The sequence below is a fragment of the Camelus bactrianus genome, chromosome 17 (assembly GCF_048773025.1).
Source record: "Camelus bactrianus isolate YW-2024 breed Bactrian camel chromosome 17, ASM4877302v1, whole genome shotgun sequence".
Classification (NCBI taxonomy): Eukaryota; Metazoa; Chordata; class Mammalia; order Artiodactyla; family Camelidae; genus Camelus; species Camelus bactrianus.
Genome location: NC_133555.1, coordinates 26216761 through 26233099, shown reverse-complemented (window position 1 = coordinate 26233099; position 16339 = coordinate 26216761). Strand labels below are relative to the sequence as shown.

Below are 16339 nucleotides of genomic sequence, written 5' to 3'. Positions count from 1 at the left end.
ACAGACATCCATTCCTACATTTAACAGCCCAGGTGCCTTCCTTTTTGATTCTACAAATAAATGCAAGTCATCTCCTACTCATATCACAAACCAACAAAAATCCTCTGCACACAGTCTGTTTTGGCTTCCTTGTTCCCTGGCTCCATGGCCCAACGCTCTTTGCCTATTTTCTGAGAAATGGCCCGTTCTGTGCCACTTCAGAGGACGAGGGCGCTTAAAATTAGCACAGAATCTTACGATGGGTTCCCATTTGCCACAGCAAGAAGTTTCAAATTGTGGTCATCTGTTGAACACTTTCAATTAGAAAAAGACTGATTAGCATAATTCTCAAAGGTCTGAACTCTAAACTCACAGATGGCCTCTCAGAGGGCTGATGGCACATAAAGGAGATTAGGATAAACCTAATTAGCTAGGGGGTGTTCCCGTTTCTGGAGTCAAGTGGTGAGCGATGGCGAGGAAGTGATGGATAGACAGATGGATGTAATGAAGCCCCATTAAAGTCCTTCTGATTCCCCCATGCAGGGATGGAGCGCATCACTCCATTAATGGTGCTGTGAGCTAACACAGTCCACGTTGGGCACTCTGACCTCGAAAATGAGTTTGAATCGCCTGCCCAGCTCTCTGCACGATCTACAGGATTTCAATGAGGCTGGAAGCTCTGTGTGCCTGTTGGGGAGACAGCCCCACCCCGTGGGCTGGAAGCACCCCCCCTTAGGGGCTGGTCTCCTCCTGGCTGGTCTGTAAAGGCAGAGTCTCGTAGCTTTTCTGTTCCCACTGCTCTACACCCCGTTTCCTCGGAAATGCGCTGTGCTTCGTGTCCGTTCCCCTGTGACACTGTGGGGACAGCTGAGGTTCTCCTGAGTGCCGAAAGCTCGACGTTATCACCCTCACACGCTGCTTGGGGACCAAAGGCAAGTTCTAAGGATGGGAAGTGGCAAGACAGGGCCCTTTTCTTGAGGAGCTCATGGCTCAGTCACAGAGACGGGACTGTGATAGTTCACAGCCTACCTGATGAGTCCTCTTGCCTGGGTGGCGAGTAACTCTTATTTCTTATAACCAAAAGAGAACACCTGAATTGTAGTCCCCATCCTGTTTCAGTCTTTCCAGAAAATATCACTAACCATCCAGCTGCTTACTCAAACCAAATGCGAGAAATTCTTAGCCCCTGAGGGTTCATATTCAACTCCATGAACAAAATCTACCTGTCGTGTTCCCAAAACGCACTGCCAAATGGCCTACTTCCCTCCACCTCCCCTGCACCATTATCTCTACCATAAACCACTGTGATCACCTCCAAATCGGTCCCCTTGCTTCAGCTTTCATCTGCTTTCAACCCAGCCAGGGTGATCCTTGTAAAATTCAGATCATGCTGTTTCCTTGTCTGAGGCCCTCCAACTCCCATCTCATTTGGCCTCCAAGACTCGAGGCCACTGCCTGCCTCTGTACCCAGACCTCCTCCTGCCCGCTCACCCGTGCTCCACACCCACTGGCCTGCCTTCTGTTTCCTGAACACGCCGAGCTCATCCCAGACCTGCGGCTTTCACAGCCACCGTTCCCGCTTCCTGGAAAGTTCTCTGCCCCCAGCTTCTCCAGACTTGCCTCTTACCCTTCCGTTACCAGTTACACCTCCTTGGCGAGGCCTCTTCTGACATCTCTACCCAAGTTCATCGGCTCCTGCGCCCATATTTTTATCCTATTACCCTGTTTCACTGTCCGAGACGATGTACGTTTGCGCGTTCACTTGCGTCCGTCTGCCTCGCCCGCTAGAGGAATCTCCTAGAACAAGACCTGGCTGATTCACACCTGTATCCCCCGTGCCAGCACCTTTAAGGGGGATCAACAGCACTGGTTTAACGAAGAACATCATTTGTCTGTAAGCTTTGCTTGTAACAAAATGCCAGTGGGGAGGTAAGACTGGAGACGTGGTAGTGCTGGGACTCCCATCCTACGGTCAGTGAGGGGGACGCCTAGGGAGTAGGAAGGGGGCCAGCGCCCTTCACGCGAGGCCCTGGGGGGACACAGCTGAGCCAGACAGCCCCTGCCTGCCCTCGGGGAGCCTGTGCTGCAGCTTTTAAACTTTTCATCCTCATTTTAGGGTAGGATAGGACTGGGGGTGGGCACATTTTTTCCCCTTTAAAGGGCTGGATGTAGTGCACTTTGTAGGCTCTGCAGGCCCCAGCCCGCCCTGCAGACACGCGACTCTGCTGCCGCAGCGCGAACGCGATGGTGTTCCTATCAAACGACTGACAAAAACAAGTGTCAGGTCCGACTCGGCGGGTGGGACATACATTTTGGCAACCCTGGGGGAGGGTCTTCATTGGTAAAATGTTCTTCAGGCCTGCTACACAGAGAAATAGGCCTCGGTTGAATCCTAAGGATCCTGTGTATAAAAACATAGGCTTACTATTCAGTTTGAATCCTCTCTGAAGCCCTTTGGAGACAGGAGTAGACCTGAGCTGCAGATCTGAGGTTCCCGTTAGGCTTTGGTTTCAACCCTCCTCCTGAATCAAACAGCTTTAGTAAGAAACCTCACAGTCACGTGGAGTTGAACATACTCGAGCTGATGAAGAGGGACTGAACACGCCTGACGCCTGTGCTAGCGGCCACATTCGAAAGGCCGGCGGTATCGTCGGTTCTACTGACCTCAAGGGAAGCTAGTGGCTTGGTGTCACCGTGACTGGCGCCAGGGAACACAGCTGCATCCCAGTGTGCGGGCCTTCAGGGAGCCTTTGCCATCTAGCTGTTGGCTCATTAGCCTGGGCATAAGAAAAGGAAGAAGATGGCACTGTTGTGTGCCATGCTCGCTCTGGGTGCTTCTGGAAGCACCACCTGTGATCAGAAAAGTAAATATTGTTAAGGGAAGAGGGAAAGTGGTCTGGACAGAAACCAGGAGCCAGGCTCCAGGAAGCTGGAGCCAACAGACTGAGGTCTTCACGTGCCTCAGCCATTGCAGGGCTCTGTCCATGGGCTGCCTTGGTGGTGGTGGTTTGCCTGGCTTCCAGGGAGCCTTCACTTAGAGTACTGGGCTCAGCTGATGGACGCCTGTGTGTCACATTAGCGCCGTTCCCATTAACATAAGTAAGTCTTTAGTTACATAAGCAAGGCATAGAGTGTGTGTGCGTATGGCTTCACCTCATAAAAATCTCATTCTTTTTCAAAACACCAGTTTCCTCTGTATATCAACTAACTTAGGTTTCCCAAATGTGCATTAACATTAAGACAGAACACTCAAAGGCCTACATATGCTGAGCTGGGCATGCAGAGCTAATCCTGCTTCCACACCAGGAGATCCTTAAGCCAGGGCCTCTCCCCACAGGGCCACCTCCCTGATTCCTTTTCCTCCACCTCCATTTCAGCTGGACCTAAAGTGTATACAGCAGGGCCTGTAACCCTCAGCTCAGGACGCAGAGAACACATCTGTTCAGATCCTCACAGGATTCTGCAACGCATGGTCATGAAGTGCACTGGGACACACAGTTAGTGCCTGTCTCTACAGGAAGGGAAATCAGTGACTTTGTGAACTCCCCCCCTAGGCAGGAGGCGGGCTGGCCTGGCGGCCCTCACCTGCCACGTTACCGAATGATCTCTGCAGCCCTGCAAAGTAGATAAACAGAATTCAAAGATAATTCTTTGCCTAACAGACTAGAATTCAGATCCCTCCTTCAAAAAAGCTCCTTCCTACACTGAATGTATGTTCTGAAGTTAGTTAAGCCAATTTCCCTCTTCCCAGGTTCAGACATTGAGAATCCTAAAGGCACTGGTGAGCTGTGGGCAGCATTCTCTGTAGAGCCTGACCTGGAATGGTATGTGACATCACCAATTCCCTGGGTCCCAAAGGAGCAGCCAAAGGTTTTCAAAATATACGGGCATCCTTGGACCATGAAAGCACCATTAGGCACATGACTAACGAGCCAGAAAGGCCACGGCACTTGCCGGAAGGGATGAGGCATTAGAAAGATAAGTAAGTCAAGATGCATCTGTGAGCTGGATGCATCCCTCAGCCTGCTTAGCTCTGCTATGTGGTTCATAAACCAAGGATTAAGTCAATTTTCATTTCGGCTTTTTATTTCACCTTTAAGCAACCCCTAAGGTTTCCGGAGGAATTCTGTTTGACCTTTCGCTAAAGTTCAGCCTCTACCAAGTTACCAATTTTGTATGGTCCCTAGGTGATCACTTAAGACAGATTTCACTGTAATTCAATGAAAAGATAATCCCTGGCCTGAGAGTTCACAAAGGAAGGGCCCCCAGTGGGCTCCGGGGTGGCGAAAGTTCTGGGTTCAGTCCTGCTAATGAATTTGAATGATATTTTCATTGTGTAACATTGATCAATGAGGTCGGCCTGGATGCATCTGCCGCATATTGAACACATGGATTTCTCTCCCTCCTCCTGGCCCCAGATGAAGGTTCTCTCTGTGACCCCTGTGCTCTAAGCCCTAGAAAAAAGATGTAGCCCACGGGAGGGGTTGCCTTTGCAAGATGTCATTTACTTCCAAAGATATGATGGGAACGTTAAAATTACCACTGGACTTGGACTTCGGTGCCCAAACCAAGCAGGACACCCCTGCTGTAAGCACATACGCTCTAGATCTGCGTTTCTCTAACACCTAGTTTTCAAGGCTTCGCAGTGACGCTCAGCGAGGAAACGTGGGGGTGGAGCAGGGGCTGGAGAAGCAGGCACTCCCAGTTCAGAGTGGGAAGCGGGACTTTGAAAGGGGCTCCCTCTTACCTAGCCTGCCTTACTCTGTCTGCTAGATCTGCCTGATTCTTCAGGAAGCATGAAGAAGTCTCTCACTATGTGTATAGATTTAACGAGGGTTTTTTCCCACACATTTTTGATCACATAGTTGGCTAGCAATTGCCACATTCACACCATGAAGACAGGGGTGCTTCTGGTCACAGAAGGGAAAAGAGCTCTCAGCTGGCATGAAAGGTGATTCGTTCCTATCCAAGATCACAGCCGTTTAAACAATGGGAAATTCAATGCCCATGTCACTCATGAGTCAGGACAGGATGCCCTCGTCCGCCACTTCCCTGCCTCCCCAGCCCTGTGGGAACACGGCGGCCCCTCTCCCCATCTCCATGGACTGGGGGCGTGCTCCTTTTAAAGGAAGGCCTCAGACCTCTCCACACACAGTTCAATACCCTGATGCAGCCGGTTCAGCTTCCTGCATTCTTTTCCTTATTGATTGGTACACCTCGGGCTATTAGGTTTATTAATTAAATGATAATTTGAGGGAGGTGAGTGTACAAGGAGATAAATGTCTCACAAAGAGACTCAAAGCTCGCAGGCAGGAAACACGCCGTGATTTACAAAGTGTGTATCTTTCTGGCATTTTTCCCCCCAGGAAAAAGTGATCGTGGCTATCATCCTCTGAAAACAGAGATGCTTGTTTTCTGGGCAGGCTTGGAGATTAGCCAAGACAGTGTGACGATTCTGGGCACTTCACCACACCTGCTGGAGGACCGGACTGAGCGAGCTGCCCCTGTGGATGCACGGGATCTGCCTGTGGAGAGTCACCCCCAGCCTCCTGAGAGCCAGCGCAGCAGAGCCTGGGGGGCTGGGAGTCTGGGGGGCTTCTTTGGAGCTACTGCCTCCTCCAGCTGGCTGTCTGCTCTGGCGTGATTCCAGTCCTGGAGGACCCAGAGGACGCCACGCTTCCCTACTCCCAACCTCCTGGTCCTGCAACACACACAGCTGTAATAACACACAGGTTCTTAAGGGCAAATAATAGTTTCCTGATGGAAGAGCCTGCCCACCACGGTGTCCACTCGCTGCCCTCACCGGACACTTTTGGCCATTCTCACTGTCCCACCAGGGTGCCTCAGCCTCCATCAGCCTCAGGCACTAGTCACATTTGGGGTCAGTTAATTCTCAGTGGTGGGGACAGTCCTGTGTAGCAGCATCCTGGGTCTCCGCCTACTTGAGGTGACTAGCACACCTCTCCTTACCACTTGTGACGTCCACGAAGGTCTCCGGACCTTGTCAGATGTCCCCGGGGTAAACCACCCCAGTGAAAAGCAATGTCCTAAGACAAGTGGGAAATGATGGCAGAAAATGACAACTCCCTCAGCCATGAGGAACCAAAGGGGCTACATTGTCACCAACTCTCAGGCCGGCTTTTCAGGTCCCACCTCCCAGGAATCTCAGTGAGCCAGAGACCTCTTAGAAGGGGGAAGGGGGCCCGCGGAGGGCAGTAAGGGCTGAGTTGAGGACTATGGATTCTTTGGCCAAAAAAAAAAAAAAAATGATGTAAGAATGACTGGACGGACTGAACTCTCTCTAGAGTGAATGTCTAGCAGCCACATCATGTGGAAATAGTTCTGAGCACCCACTATATTCCTCATCCGTCAATCATTGACAGATTTTTTTGCCTCTCCCTTCCCCAGTCACTCTTCCAGTTTTTGCCCGCATCTTCTTTCCCCGGGGCTCCTGAAAGCATCCTGTCTTTGCTTTCCTCTGGCCTTGCTTCTCACCACCCACTCCTCCACCACCACCCATGCAGGTGGGCCGTCTTTCTGAAATGCAGATCCGATCACCTCAGCCAGCCATTGGCTTGCTTCCTCGGCTTTCTGTTCTTTCAGAATAAAATCCAAACTCCTTACCAGGACTGCAAAGCTGTGAATTACCGTTCTCAGTTCATTACCTACAGCTCTAAGTTCCCACTCCACGGGACCCTCTTGGTTACTCCCAAAGTGCGGGACGCACTCCTGTCTGGTGCCCAAGGCGGTTACAGACAGCACAGAGACACGGCCTCACAGAGCGTGGGTTTTCACGGCGGTATTCAGTTCCAGCATCCTTCCTCCTCGCACTCTCTCCGGGAGCACATTCAGCACGGTGTTTATCCTTCACACGGCTCTAACGCTCCATGGTCTCCCATTTTATACCAGAAAAGCACAGCCCTCATGCTCGAACTACACCATCCAGATGAAATTTAATAACACCGTTTTATTTTCCATCGTGCCAACTTGTGTAGCTGCCTCCTGTTTATGGCATGTCACGCTGCTTTTCTGTTACAAGAATGATGAAACCTTTCCTTTTTCACTGAACGGATTCAGGTAGGAAAAGGAAGTTGACTTGAAAACACACAAAGAGGAGTAGAAGCGGTTCTTAACATAGCAACAACTGGGACCAACAACTGGTATTTGGAAAACGAGGAGTTACATGAACTTGCCCCAGACTCTTCCACATCCCAGTCTTCCCTGTCCCCGCGACGGTCAAAGAAGGGGGAGTGGGCAGGAGGAGGACAAGAATTGTTCCTCGTAATCGCTCACGTGTTCCTTGGAGTTTGATGCAGATGTCACCCCACTGAAATCTGAGTAAGCGCCCCACCCACGTGCCCCCCCAGCACCCTGGACACCTGTGCCCTCGTGGCACCTGTGGGTTCTGGGTTCATGTCTGTCCTGCCTACTGTGGTTTCTCCAGTGCCTGCTGTGAAGCTTGGCAGAGACAAGATACTGGATAAACCTATCTTGGTTGAATGGAGGAAATGGAAACACATCATCTCTTTTAGCCAGATCTGGCCACACCAAGAGAAGGGCAAAATGAGGTGAGCAGAGAATCCGTGTCACTGAGGACGTTAACCCTGCTCCCGGGATGGAGAAGACAGGGAACTGATGATGAGAATCACTCGGGCGCGTCAGAGCCCCACCCCTGCTGGCCACCGAAGCACTCGTGGCTTGGCGTGGCTGCGTCTCGGGTCCAGCCAGGGAGCACAGCAAAGGACCCACGGAAACCAGCAAGACATCAGCTCGCCTGCTTCCAGTCCTTCCTTCCACCTGGGGCTTTACGTTTACAAACGCGTAGCACTTGAAGGTGTGTTTCCCCAGCCACTTCTGGATTGTGACAATTCCTTTCTTCCTACTGACAAAATCTGAAACTTAGCCTGGAGCACTTTCCTGCCAAGGAGAGAACCGTGTCAGACTTGCGACGCGTGATGAAAGACTACGGTAATGTGGAATAATGCTCTGAAATGCTGCCAGGGTGAGCGTGCGTGCACAATGACTGAAACCGCCTGCACACACAAATGGGAGCTCTGTGGCTCATCTGTAACCACGACGCAGGAAAACTGAGATATTCTTTTCCCTCCTTTGCAATTTGCACAGCCTCTCGCTGGAAACTATGGCGATGACGCCGCTGAAAGTAACTGCTGTGTTTACCCCACACGCAATTTTCACTCACTAATACGATCTCTCCGCACAGCCATCCGTCTTGTGAGCGTCCCTCCGCACACTGAGCTGTTCCCGCACGTGCTGCTGCGAAGGCCTCACTGCAGACCTCGCACAAGCTGAGCACACGAGCTTCTGGGAGGGCGGGGGCGCCATTCTGGCAGTGCAGAAAATGACAGCCACCGTGCCCATCTGAGAAACAAAGGTTGCGTAACTGAATGGGATCGGGTCCCCACTCCACATCCCCCCAAAACACACACGCAATGGTGCACTCAGTGGGAATGACCAGCAGGTTGAGCTGCCTAATTAGAAGAGGCAAAAGCCTGGGGTATTTACTATTGTGAGTCAGGTATTTTGCCCCTTTTTAGGTAAATCTCATAACATACTGTGTAATAACTAGAAAGATCTTTATTTGAGAAAACTGAGGCTCAGAAGGGATAACTAATTCGCACAAGTTTTCACTTGGCAACTTGTGTCCCAGCTGGGATTTACTCCGGGTCTGTGTGACTCCAGGGCTTGAATTCTTTCCATGATGAGCTGACTAAAGTCAACTCCTTTCCTTCCTGGAGTTGTGGTTAAATCTTCAATATCTGCGGTCCTTAAATATTATTTGTTGGTTGTCACGTACCCGTAACTAGAAGACTACCTGAAGCAAAAGGTACTTATTCATGAAGAAAGAACCAGTAGCCCAGAGAAGTAATTTCTCACGCACAAATACGAACAAGCAGTAGAAGAAAAAAAATTCCAACACATTTCAAGGGCATCTCTCTGACTCGTTATGAAAAGAGAAACCCCCTTTTCGTTTTCTACAAAGGGCAAGTAACAAAATTAACTCACTGATAGACTGAGTAGTTCACTTTTGCTAAGGAAACAGCAGTTACCATGGATTAGGTACCTCCTATATGCCAGGGATCACACGAGGTGCTCTGCATGAAGGATAACGTAGTCCTTACAACCCGATGATGGAGGCACTGCTATCAGCCCCGCTGGACAAATGTGGAAACCGAGGCTCAGAGCTTATGTATCTTGGCAAGGTCGGTCAGCGAGGTCGGGGATTTAAACCCAGGCTTCTCTGGCTCTGAAACCGTGTTCTCGTCTGCTATGTTACCTCGTCCTCTGCAAGCCTTTCCTAGCCAGCATCTTTGTGTTGGATAAGTAAGGGAATCATTTTATCCAGGAGTAAAAATGAGAAATTCTGGGAAAGCGACTTAGTGTTTCAGGAAGAAGCCTCATTTTAAGAACGAAGCAGGCTGGTGAGTCACCGTGAGTCACGGTGCGACATCAGCCCCCCTGGGGCTCGCCTTCCTGGTTTGCAAGCTGATGGTCGTGAAGAACAGAGTCTGTGAGGACCGTTCTCGCCCCCACGTTCTGCAATTCTGTTAAACAGGTTCCCCTCTCATACCCCTTTCCTGGGTTGTGATTTTTCGTTCTCTCATGGCCAGTAGACTTCAGCTACATCCAAGACTGGACTGCCCTCTGGTTCACGATCATCTGAACATCTTGCCTTGATTGCAGCCACTGTGGCAGCTCTCCCTGAGGTTGTCTAGTCAGCTCCCCTGGGCTTTCCGGACACGCAGACAGTGTATCCAGGGCTGAAAGTGCTCCCCTTCTCCTCTCACTCCTGCTCGGGACTCCAGCCCCGCAGCCTTCTTTCAGGTCTTCAGATGGCCTCCTGCCACCCCAGAGCCCCTGCACGTCTGCTCCCCCGCCGGGAACACACTTGCCCCCCCTCCTCCTGAGACTGGCCGTCCTGCCACCTTCAGATCTCAGCCCCAGGGCTACCTGTTCGAAGACGCCTTCCTTGTCTGACCCCTTGACTAATGAGGCTCCTTCATGATGGATTGGCCCTTTCCTTGAGAACAGTTCTCCAAACTGGTCCCTGTTTGCTCGGATGGATCAGTGCCTGGGTCTCCTACTAGACTCACGTTTGTCTCCCCAGCACCCAGCCCAGGGCGTGACTCAGAGGGGCCTCTCAGAACGTGTTGGTGGAAGAACTGGCACCTTGACCTACGCCCCAGTTTTCCCTTGCTGAGGAGGTGCAAGAAGGGAGGGTGAGAAACCAATTCACAGTGGGCTTCCATGGCTAGACCTCCTCTCAGCCCATTAAGTGATGTCCCAGAACCAGGTTCTCTGCTGAACTAATTTTGATGTTTTTTTTTCCCCATCTACCAACAGCAAGTAATCTTGCAGATCAATGCCTGAGACCAAAGAGGCTTATGGAATGTGAAGATTATGCACATAAATGTACCAACTATGACAACTGCGCTAATGTCGTGCCAAGCGCTAGTTTATCAACCTTTGCCACTTACAAAATTCACAGCCAATTTATTTAAAAATACAACAGCTCGGAAAGCTGCTAAAATGACTACGACAACAATCCATCATTCTGTAATAGTGTTGAAGATCCATTAGAAATGTCACACTAGATGCCACATTTTTTTAATCCCAGATAGTAGGGGCATTTCATTCCACACAATTAATGTCACTGCCTTAAAATACTGGCTATCTATAAAGAAGAAAATACCAAACATCTTTATAACCCACATTTTTTATGGTCAAAACTTGCTTAGAAAGGTGCTTTGAATTTATTTGTTATAAGCTGCACATTTCACATTCAGAAAATTAAAATGGTTTCCACTGACTAACTCATTTAATCATTTAGTTGATTTAATGAAAAACACTGTGCATTTTTCTCTTCTTGGTTGCTAAGATTAATACTTTCTGTTCATTAGCAATCAAATATTGCAGGAAGGCTCACATCTTATTCTCACTTAACTCATTGCCTTTTATTTCCAAAAATTCTAATAGAATTTAAATGGTATCTTTTAAATCACTTGGAAATTTTTCTCTTAGTAACTCACTTTGTCTTGTGGAAGACACGTTTGTAGCTGTGACAGCGAGACATTTATCCCCAACTTCCTTTTCCGATCTTTCTTTTATTTGGGGGGGGGGGGAGGCATGTATATGGAGGAGAGGGAGTGGAGACTTCGGAAAAAATTATGAAACTAGCTTCCAGTGCCCTGAATTCATTAAGACATCAGCCACATCATGGCATCCCCTGACATTCTGTTAAGAAGGGCTCTTTGATTTATTAGTGGGATTTTATGAGCTACCTGGGAGAAGGAACCGATTAAAAATGGTAACTATAAGCATCTGGCTTTCATTTAATAAAGAATCGAAGCCACAGTGTAGAGGCGAATCCCCGCACACACGGCACACCTCTCCCATCACTCACAGAGGGTCCCGTGGTAAATGTCATTTCATCGCAGCAGCTGGCAGTCTCATCGCTGCCACCCATTGCTATTTTCAGAAGGGTGTAAATGGCCAAGTAAATTCCCCTCCCCTTGAAATGCCTACGAGGGCAGATTCCACCATGGAACCTTTTCATGACCAGACTGGTTATAGAATCGTATAATCTGTTTAAATGATTGCATAACAGAGGCAGTCATGTAAAAGCGGCATTGCCAGGTTTTCATTGCCTCCATATCAAAAAATGGGTTTTGAACCCCAAACGCTTGGATAGGAGGAAATGATAACAGGCAGGTGACAGTGCTCTGTGCTGACTGCAAATATGGTGGTCTGGGGCTGGTGGGTGTCATCACAAAAGAAAGAGGGCCCCGTCCCTCAAGCTGCTGGCGTTCCTATTACCTTCCTTGGGGAAAGGCCACCTGAAGAAAGTACAGACACAAAGCCCTGGTGATGGTTTGTGTCCCTCAACCCAGCCATGTCTGTATCAGCTCTACCATTAGACTGCTCAGATACACGAGCTGATTAATCCTTTCTCCCTCCCTTTAAGCACTTGGAGTTGGGTTCGGGTCACTTGCAGTCAAAGGAGCTCTTAACTTCCTTAGGTGCAGTCTACTGACCACAGCTTCTTGAGAGCATGGGCTGGCTCGTTCCTCTACCACCAGTGTCTAGCACACGCCCTTGTCCCCATAAAAGCTTGTTGAGTGAACAGACCAACACACTTCTGGGGCGAGGACATTTCCTCGGGGTCAGGTGTTTTGGGGGTCAGGTTAGCAACAGGAGCTACTTGGAGGGGTGTTCTGTACATTTTGGATCAAACTCTCATAAAAGAAGGCTGAGATCGGACAGACACTCAGGAATGCAGATGTCAAGGTCAACTGGAAGAGAGAGAGAGAAGGGCCAGACCAGGAGGATCTTACAGGAGCTTAGCATAAGACCGTGTTCCTACAGTGACTAAGTCTTCATCATTATCACAGCAGTTCTGTGGCAAATGGAATTAAAAATCCCACGTGCTTTTGAAATGCTAACTTGTTAATAAGCCCCTTCGAGCTTTGCTTCTTCTCTGAAGGACTGGTTTGGGACCATACCCAGTTGTAGTAAACCAGTTTCACTTGAGCTGGTAATTGAGAGCCTAAGAGACAGCACCTTGCACTGTGGGGAGGAACATATGGCACCGACATTTGCTTTTTTGGTTTTAACATCTAAAGCCTGGCCCTCTGGGGCAAAGCAATTCAAGAAAACATGACTTTCCAACCTGTATGGAAGGTGAGATCTCACTGTGATTCAAAAATCTATACTAAGGCTAAGCTCAAGGATCACCCAGACCTGGGGTTTAAATCCTGGATTTGCTACTTTTTTGGCTGGAAGACCTTGAATAGATGACTTAATGCCCATGTGCCCATGTGTAAGACAGGAGTATGCTACCTCCTTGCAGACATTTTATGAAGACAAAGCGAGATTACTGGCGGTAAATGCTTAGCAAGAATCTGGTCCGTAGTAAGAGCTCAGTGTACACTAGCTATGATCGTCATAATACCAATGATCAGGATCATTTCAAGACTTTAAACCAGACTCTGCAGTGCTGAATGCCTTATTCGTTATGAATTAACATCTCAGGTGTGTATGTCCACCTGCCGCCTTTTCTCCAGGTGTTGCTCACTCTAGCATCACGCCTGTCAAGTTCCCTTTCCTGTAGGTCAGAGGTTCATATCCTTTTTCTACAGTCAGGAATGCTTTTAGACTTCTGATGGAGTCTGAGGAGGCCCCTCTCTCAATCTCCAATGGCACCTTGCCTGTTCCACCCGACCCCCCCACACCTCTACACCCCTGCACTGTGATTGCTCATTTACTTGTTTCTAGAATCTTCCTGACTATAATGGAGGCTCTGGAAGGTCAGGTACTATTATCTGCTCAGACCCCCATTGTATTTCCTTTGCTTAGCTCGGTGCCTGGCAGAGAGTAAGTGTTCAATATTCGCTGAGTGAATACATGAAAATCATAAAGCCTTCCCCCTGCTCCTTAAATATTCACCTATATGCAAGCTTTCGCATCTAACTTCGGGGTCTGTCTAGAGACTCCAGGGTAAGAACCTCTATTTTAGGCGATCATTAAAAATAAAGTGGGGAAATTTGAGGGCCAGATAAAGAAGCAGCCTTTCTTTATTATAAGCCAGAAAAAAAAAAATCATACGCAGTCAAGCATCAATCTCAAGAGAGGAAGGGCAAAGGTGGTGTCGACACAGTGTGACACATGATGGGAACCCGTGGCCAAGTCTCTCACTTCACCTTAGGTGACAATGAGAGCCAAGTCTTGCCCAAGGTCACGTGACTAGCGGCAGAGCGTATCCAAGCCTCCTGGCTCTTAGACCGTCACCTCCCTCATCCCAGGCCTCTTCCCCCAAAGCACAGTCTTTGCAAGAATTCAAAAAAGATTTCCTTGAGAGCATTGCCAGAGGAGAATTTGAGGAAATGCAGGATTTGCATGACCTGGGTCTCATGAGAGGACAGGCCTTTACAAGAAAGGGTTGAAGGAAATTTATGAAAACCTATGGAGTGACGCGCTCGCCCTGCTGCCTCATTTGAAGGAGGACACCATTCTCTGTTCTTCACTGACAGGAATGTGACTTCAGAGGGCAAAAAACCAAACGCTTGAGAGCAAGCCCAGTGAAGTCAGGGCTTGTCTTTTCTTCCTCACTGTTAACACAGCACCCCCAAGAGTGGGGCAGTGACAGCCCAGAGCACTTCCCAGCTGGCTTTCACATTAATGTGAACCTTGTGCAGCTTTTTAGCATGGTCCACAGTTTCAGAACCCATTAATCTCACTTATGCAGGATGTTTTGCACGAACTTAGGCAAAGGTGTTTTTTGTTTTGTTTTTTAACCGATGAAAAAAAGAATCTGACCCCCCCCCCCCGCCCCATGCCAGATGCTCTATCAGATAAATGTCACAGTTTTTTTTTTTAGAGAAATAGTATGTGATTTGGGAGCATCTGCAATTCTCTAGAACATACTGTTGTCAGAAGTTGCCTTAAACTATTAAACATCAGGCTTTCCTTCAAAGGTCTGGACTGAATTTTCCCATTACAGCACAAATGGCTTCTTTGAAAACAGTATCAGACAGAATAAAAAAGCTGTGCCAGCCCGTTACCACCACTGCAACTCGATTACAGATACACTCCTGTTATCAGTAACAGTGCTCATTCCTCTGCCAGAAATGAAACTAGGGAGGAAATATGAATGAGTTTTCCTCAGTTGTTACTTTGATTTGCAAAGGGTGTTGCAAATTCAAGCCATCACTGGTCCTTAGATTACCAAGAGCAGCCATCACTATTTACGCAGAGCCCAGGAAAGCCAGGGCTCCGTGCTGGACGCGTTGCCACACGGCCTCCTCTCATCCCCTCAGCAGCCCCGTATCACCTGCCCTTTCTGGGCCCTGAGACCTAGTGCCCAGGTGACATGGCTTGAGAGCACTTGCTGTGCGCTGGGCACTCCGCTCTGTGTTTCTCCTTACATCTCATTTACTCTCACCAAAAACACCCTTTGAGTTCAGGGCCATGATAAATTCACAGTGGAAGAAACCGAGATGGGTCTCAAAAACCCAGTTTATGCCCAAGTTCACACACACCGTTCCCTTCGTCACTGTGTGGGAAGGGCCTGTGCTGGTGAAGAGCAGGGACTCCGTGGTTGAAGCTCCTGGCCTCTACCTTTGCCAGCTGCCTGATCGTGGGCAAGCCCTCGTCCTCCTTTCTGGGGCTAAGTTTCTCATCGGTAAAACAACAAAATAATAGCATCTACCTCCCAGGGTTGAGAGGATGCACGGCGCAGTGCCTGGCGCACAGTAACTACTCAGCCAACTGTTAGTATGGTTAATAGTAGTAATAGCTCTGACTATTTTCATATAAAGTAAGGCTACCTTATGAAGGATATGGGGATTAAAATAAACCAAAACAGTACAGTGAGGGAGGGTTTGTGTGTTAAGGACTAAAGAGAAGCCTCATTAAGTAGAACAGAGCTACATTCAGTCCGTTCTCGTACCAGTTCAGACAAGCTTGGGGATCTGCCTCCTTTCGGGGAGTCATGCATTGCTCAGGTGTTGGCGTAACACACAGTGAACTTCTCTCTGCATTCCTGTCTTTGCCAGAACCTCTGCTGAGCATCCTGTCCTGTGATCTTTCCCCTGGTACTTGGATATGTTCCAGTCCATGGCTCCGGGGAAGAGATGGAGACAGGAAACACTATTTTTGAGTTCATCAGAGTAGAAGTGTGCCCCTGCAGCAAGACATGGTTCACTCTAATTTGCATTCAAGACTAAATTATGTCTGGTGATTGGGTAGATGTCGTGGAAGCAGGATGTGGTGTCTCCACGCTGTGCCCAACATATATTGGGTTCGGTTAATCCTTGCTTAATGGTCTCTGATGGGTGTTCAACACCCCGCCCCAGGGTCCTGCACACTCTGGCCCCAGCCCACCTCTCTCCTTCCTCCCAGGCCCATTTGTGGGTGGGTTTCCCTAAATACACACGGCTCCTTCCATCCTAAGCCCTTCACACCAGCTCCCCTCCCTCTGACTCTGATGGACACTCTGTGCCAAGGGTTTTCATTGTGGCACCTTCTTCTGGTTCAAGTGTCCGTGTTCAAAGAGACCTTCCTTGCAACCCACTAAACCACCACAGTTCTCTCCATTCTTTTCTTCACGGGATGCATGGCTCCCTGAAATCATCGATATTTATTTGTGAGTTTATTATCTGTCTCCTCCTCCAGCATGGAAATTCTTTGAGGGAAGAGACCGTGCCTGTCTGGCTCCCTGCTGAATATCCTGTGCCTGACACAGAGGAAGTGTTCAGTAAGTACTTTTGGAAGAAATGAGTGAAAGACTGGCCATCTTTGTTATTAATAGACCAGGAGTCAGGAGCTGTGTCTTTTCATTCTC

At 49.0% G+C, this 16339-nt stretch overlaps 1 protein-coding gene and 1 long non-coding RNA gene across 21 annotated transcripts in view; one reads left to right on the top strand and one right to left on the bottom strand.

The window, feature by feature from the left end:
* FHIT (fragile histidine triad diadenosine triphosphatase) overlaps positions 1 to 16339 on the bottom strand; it is a 1253716-nt gene that overhangs the window by 43623 nt on the left and 1193754 nt on the right. Inside the window, exon 1 of one of the 10 annotated variants that reach the window (XM_074344583.1) lies at positions 15446 to 15875. The exons of the other annotated variants lie outside the window; for them this stretch is intronic. Coding sequence (XP_074200684.1) covers positions 15446 to 15567 — 122 coding nt within the window. The 5' untranslated portion in view covers positions 15568 to 15875. Of the gene's footprint in view, positions 1 to 15445; positions 15876 to 16339 lie in introns of those variants that run through there. 10 annotated transcript variants of the gene reach the window in all.
* Positions 1 to 16339, top strand: part of LOC105079549 (uncharacterized) — a 575211-nt gene that overhangs the window by 553168 nt on the left and 5704 nt on the right. For 6 of the 11 annotated variants that reach the window (XR_012499935.1, XR_012499936.1, XR_012499939.1 and 3 more), the window contains one exon: positions 5346 to 15427. This is a non-coding gene — a long non-coding RNA (uncharacterized LOC105079549). Of the gene's footprint in view, positions 1 to 522; positions 15430 to 16170; positions 16253 to 16339 lie in introns of those variants that run through there. The other 5 variants (XR_012499940.1, XR_012499945.1, XR_012499938.1 and 2 more) reach the window with 4 other exon arrangements.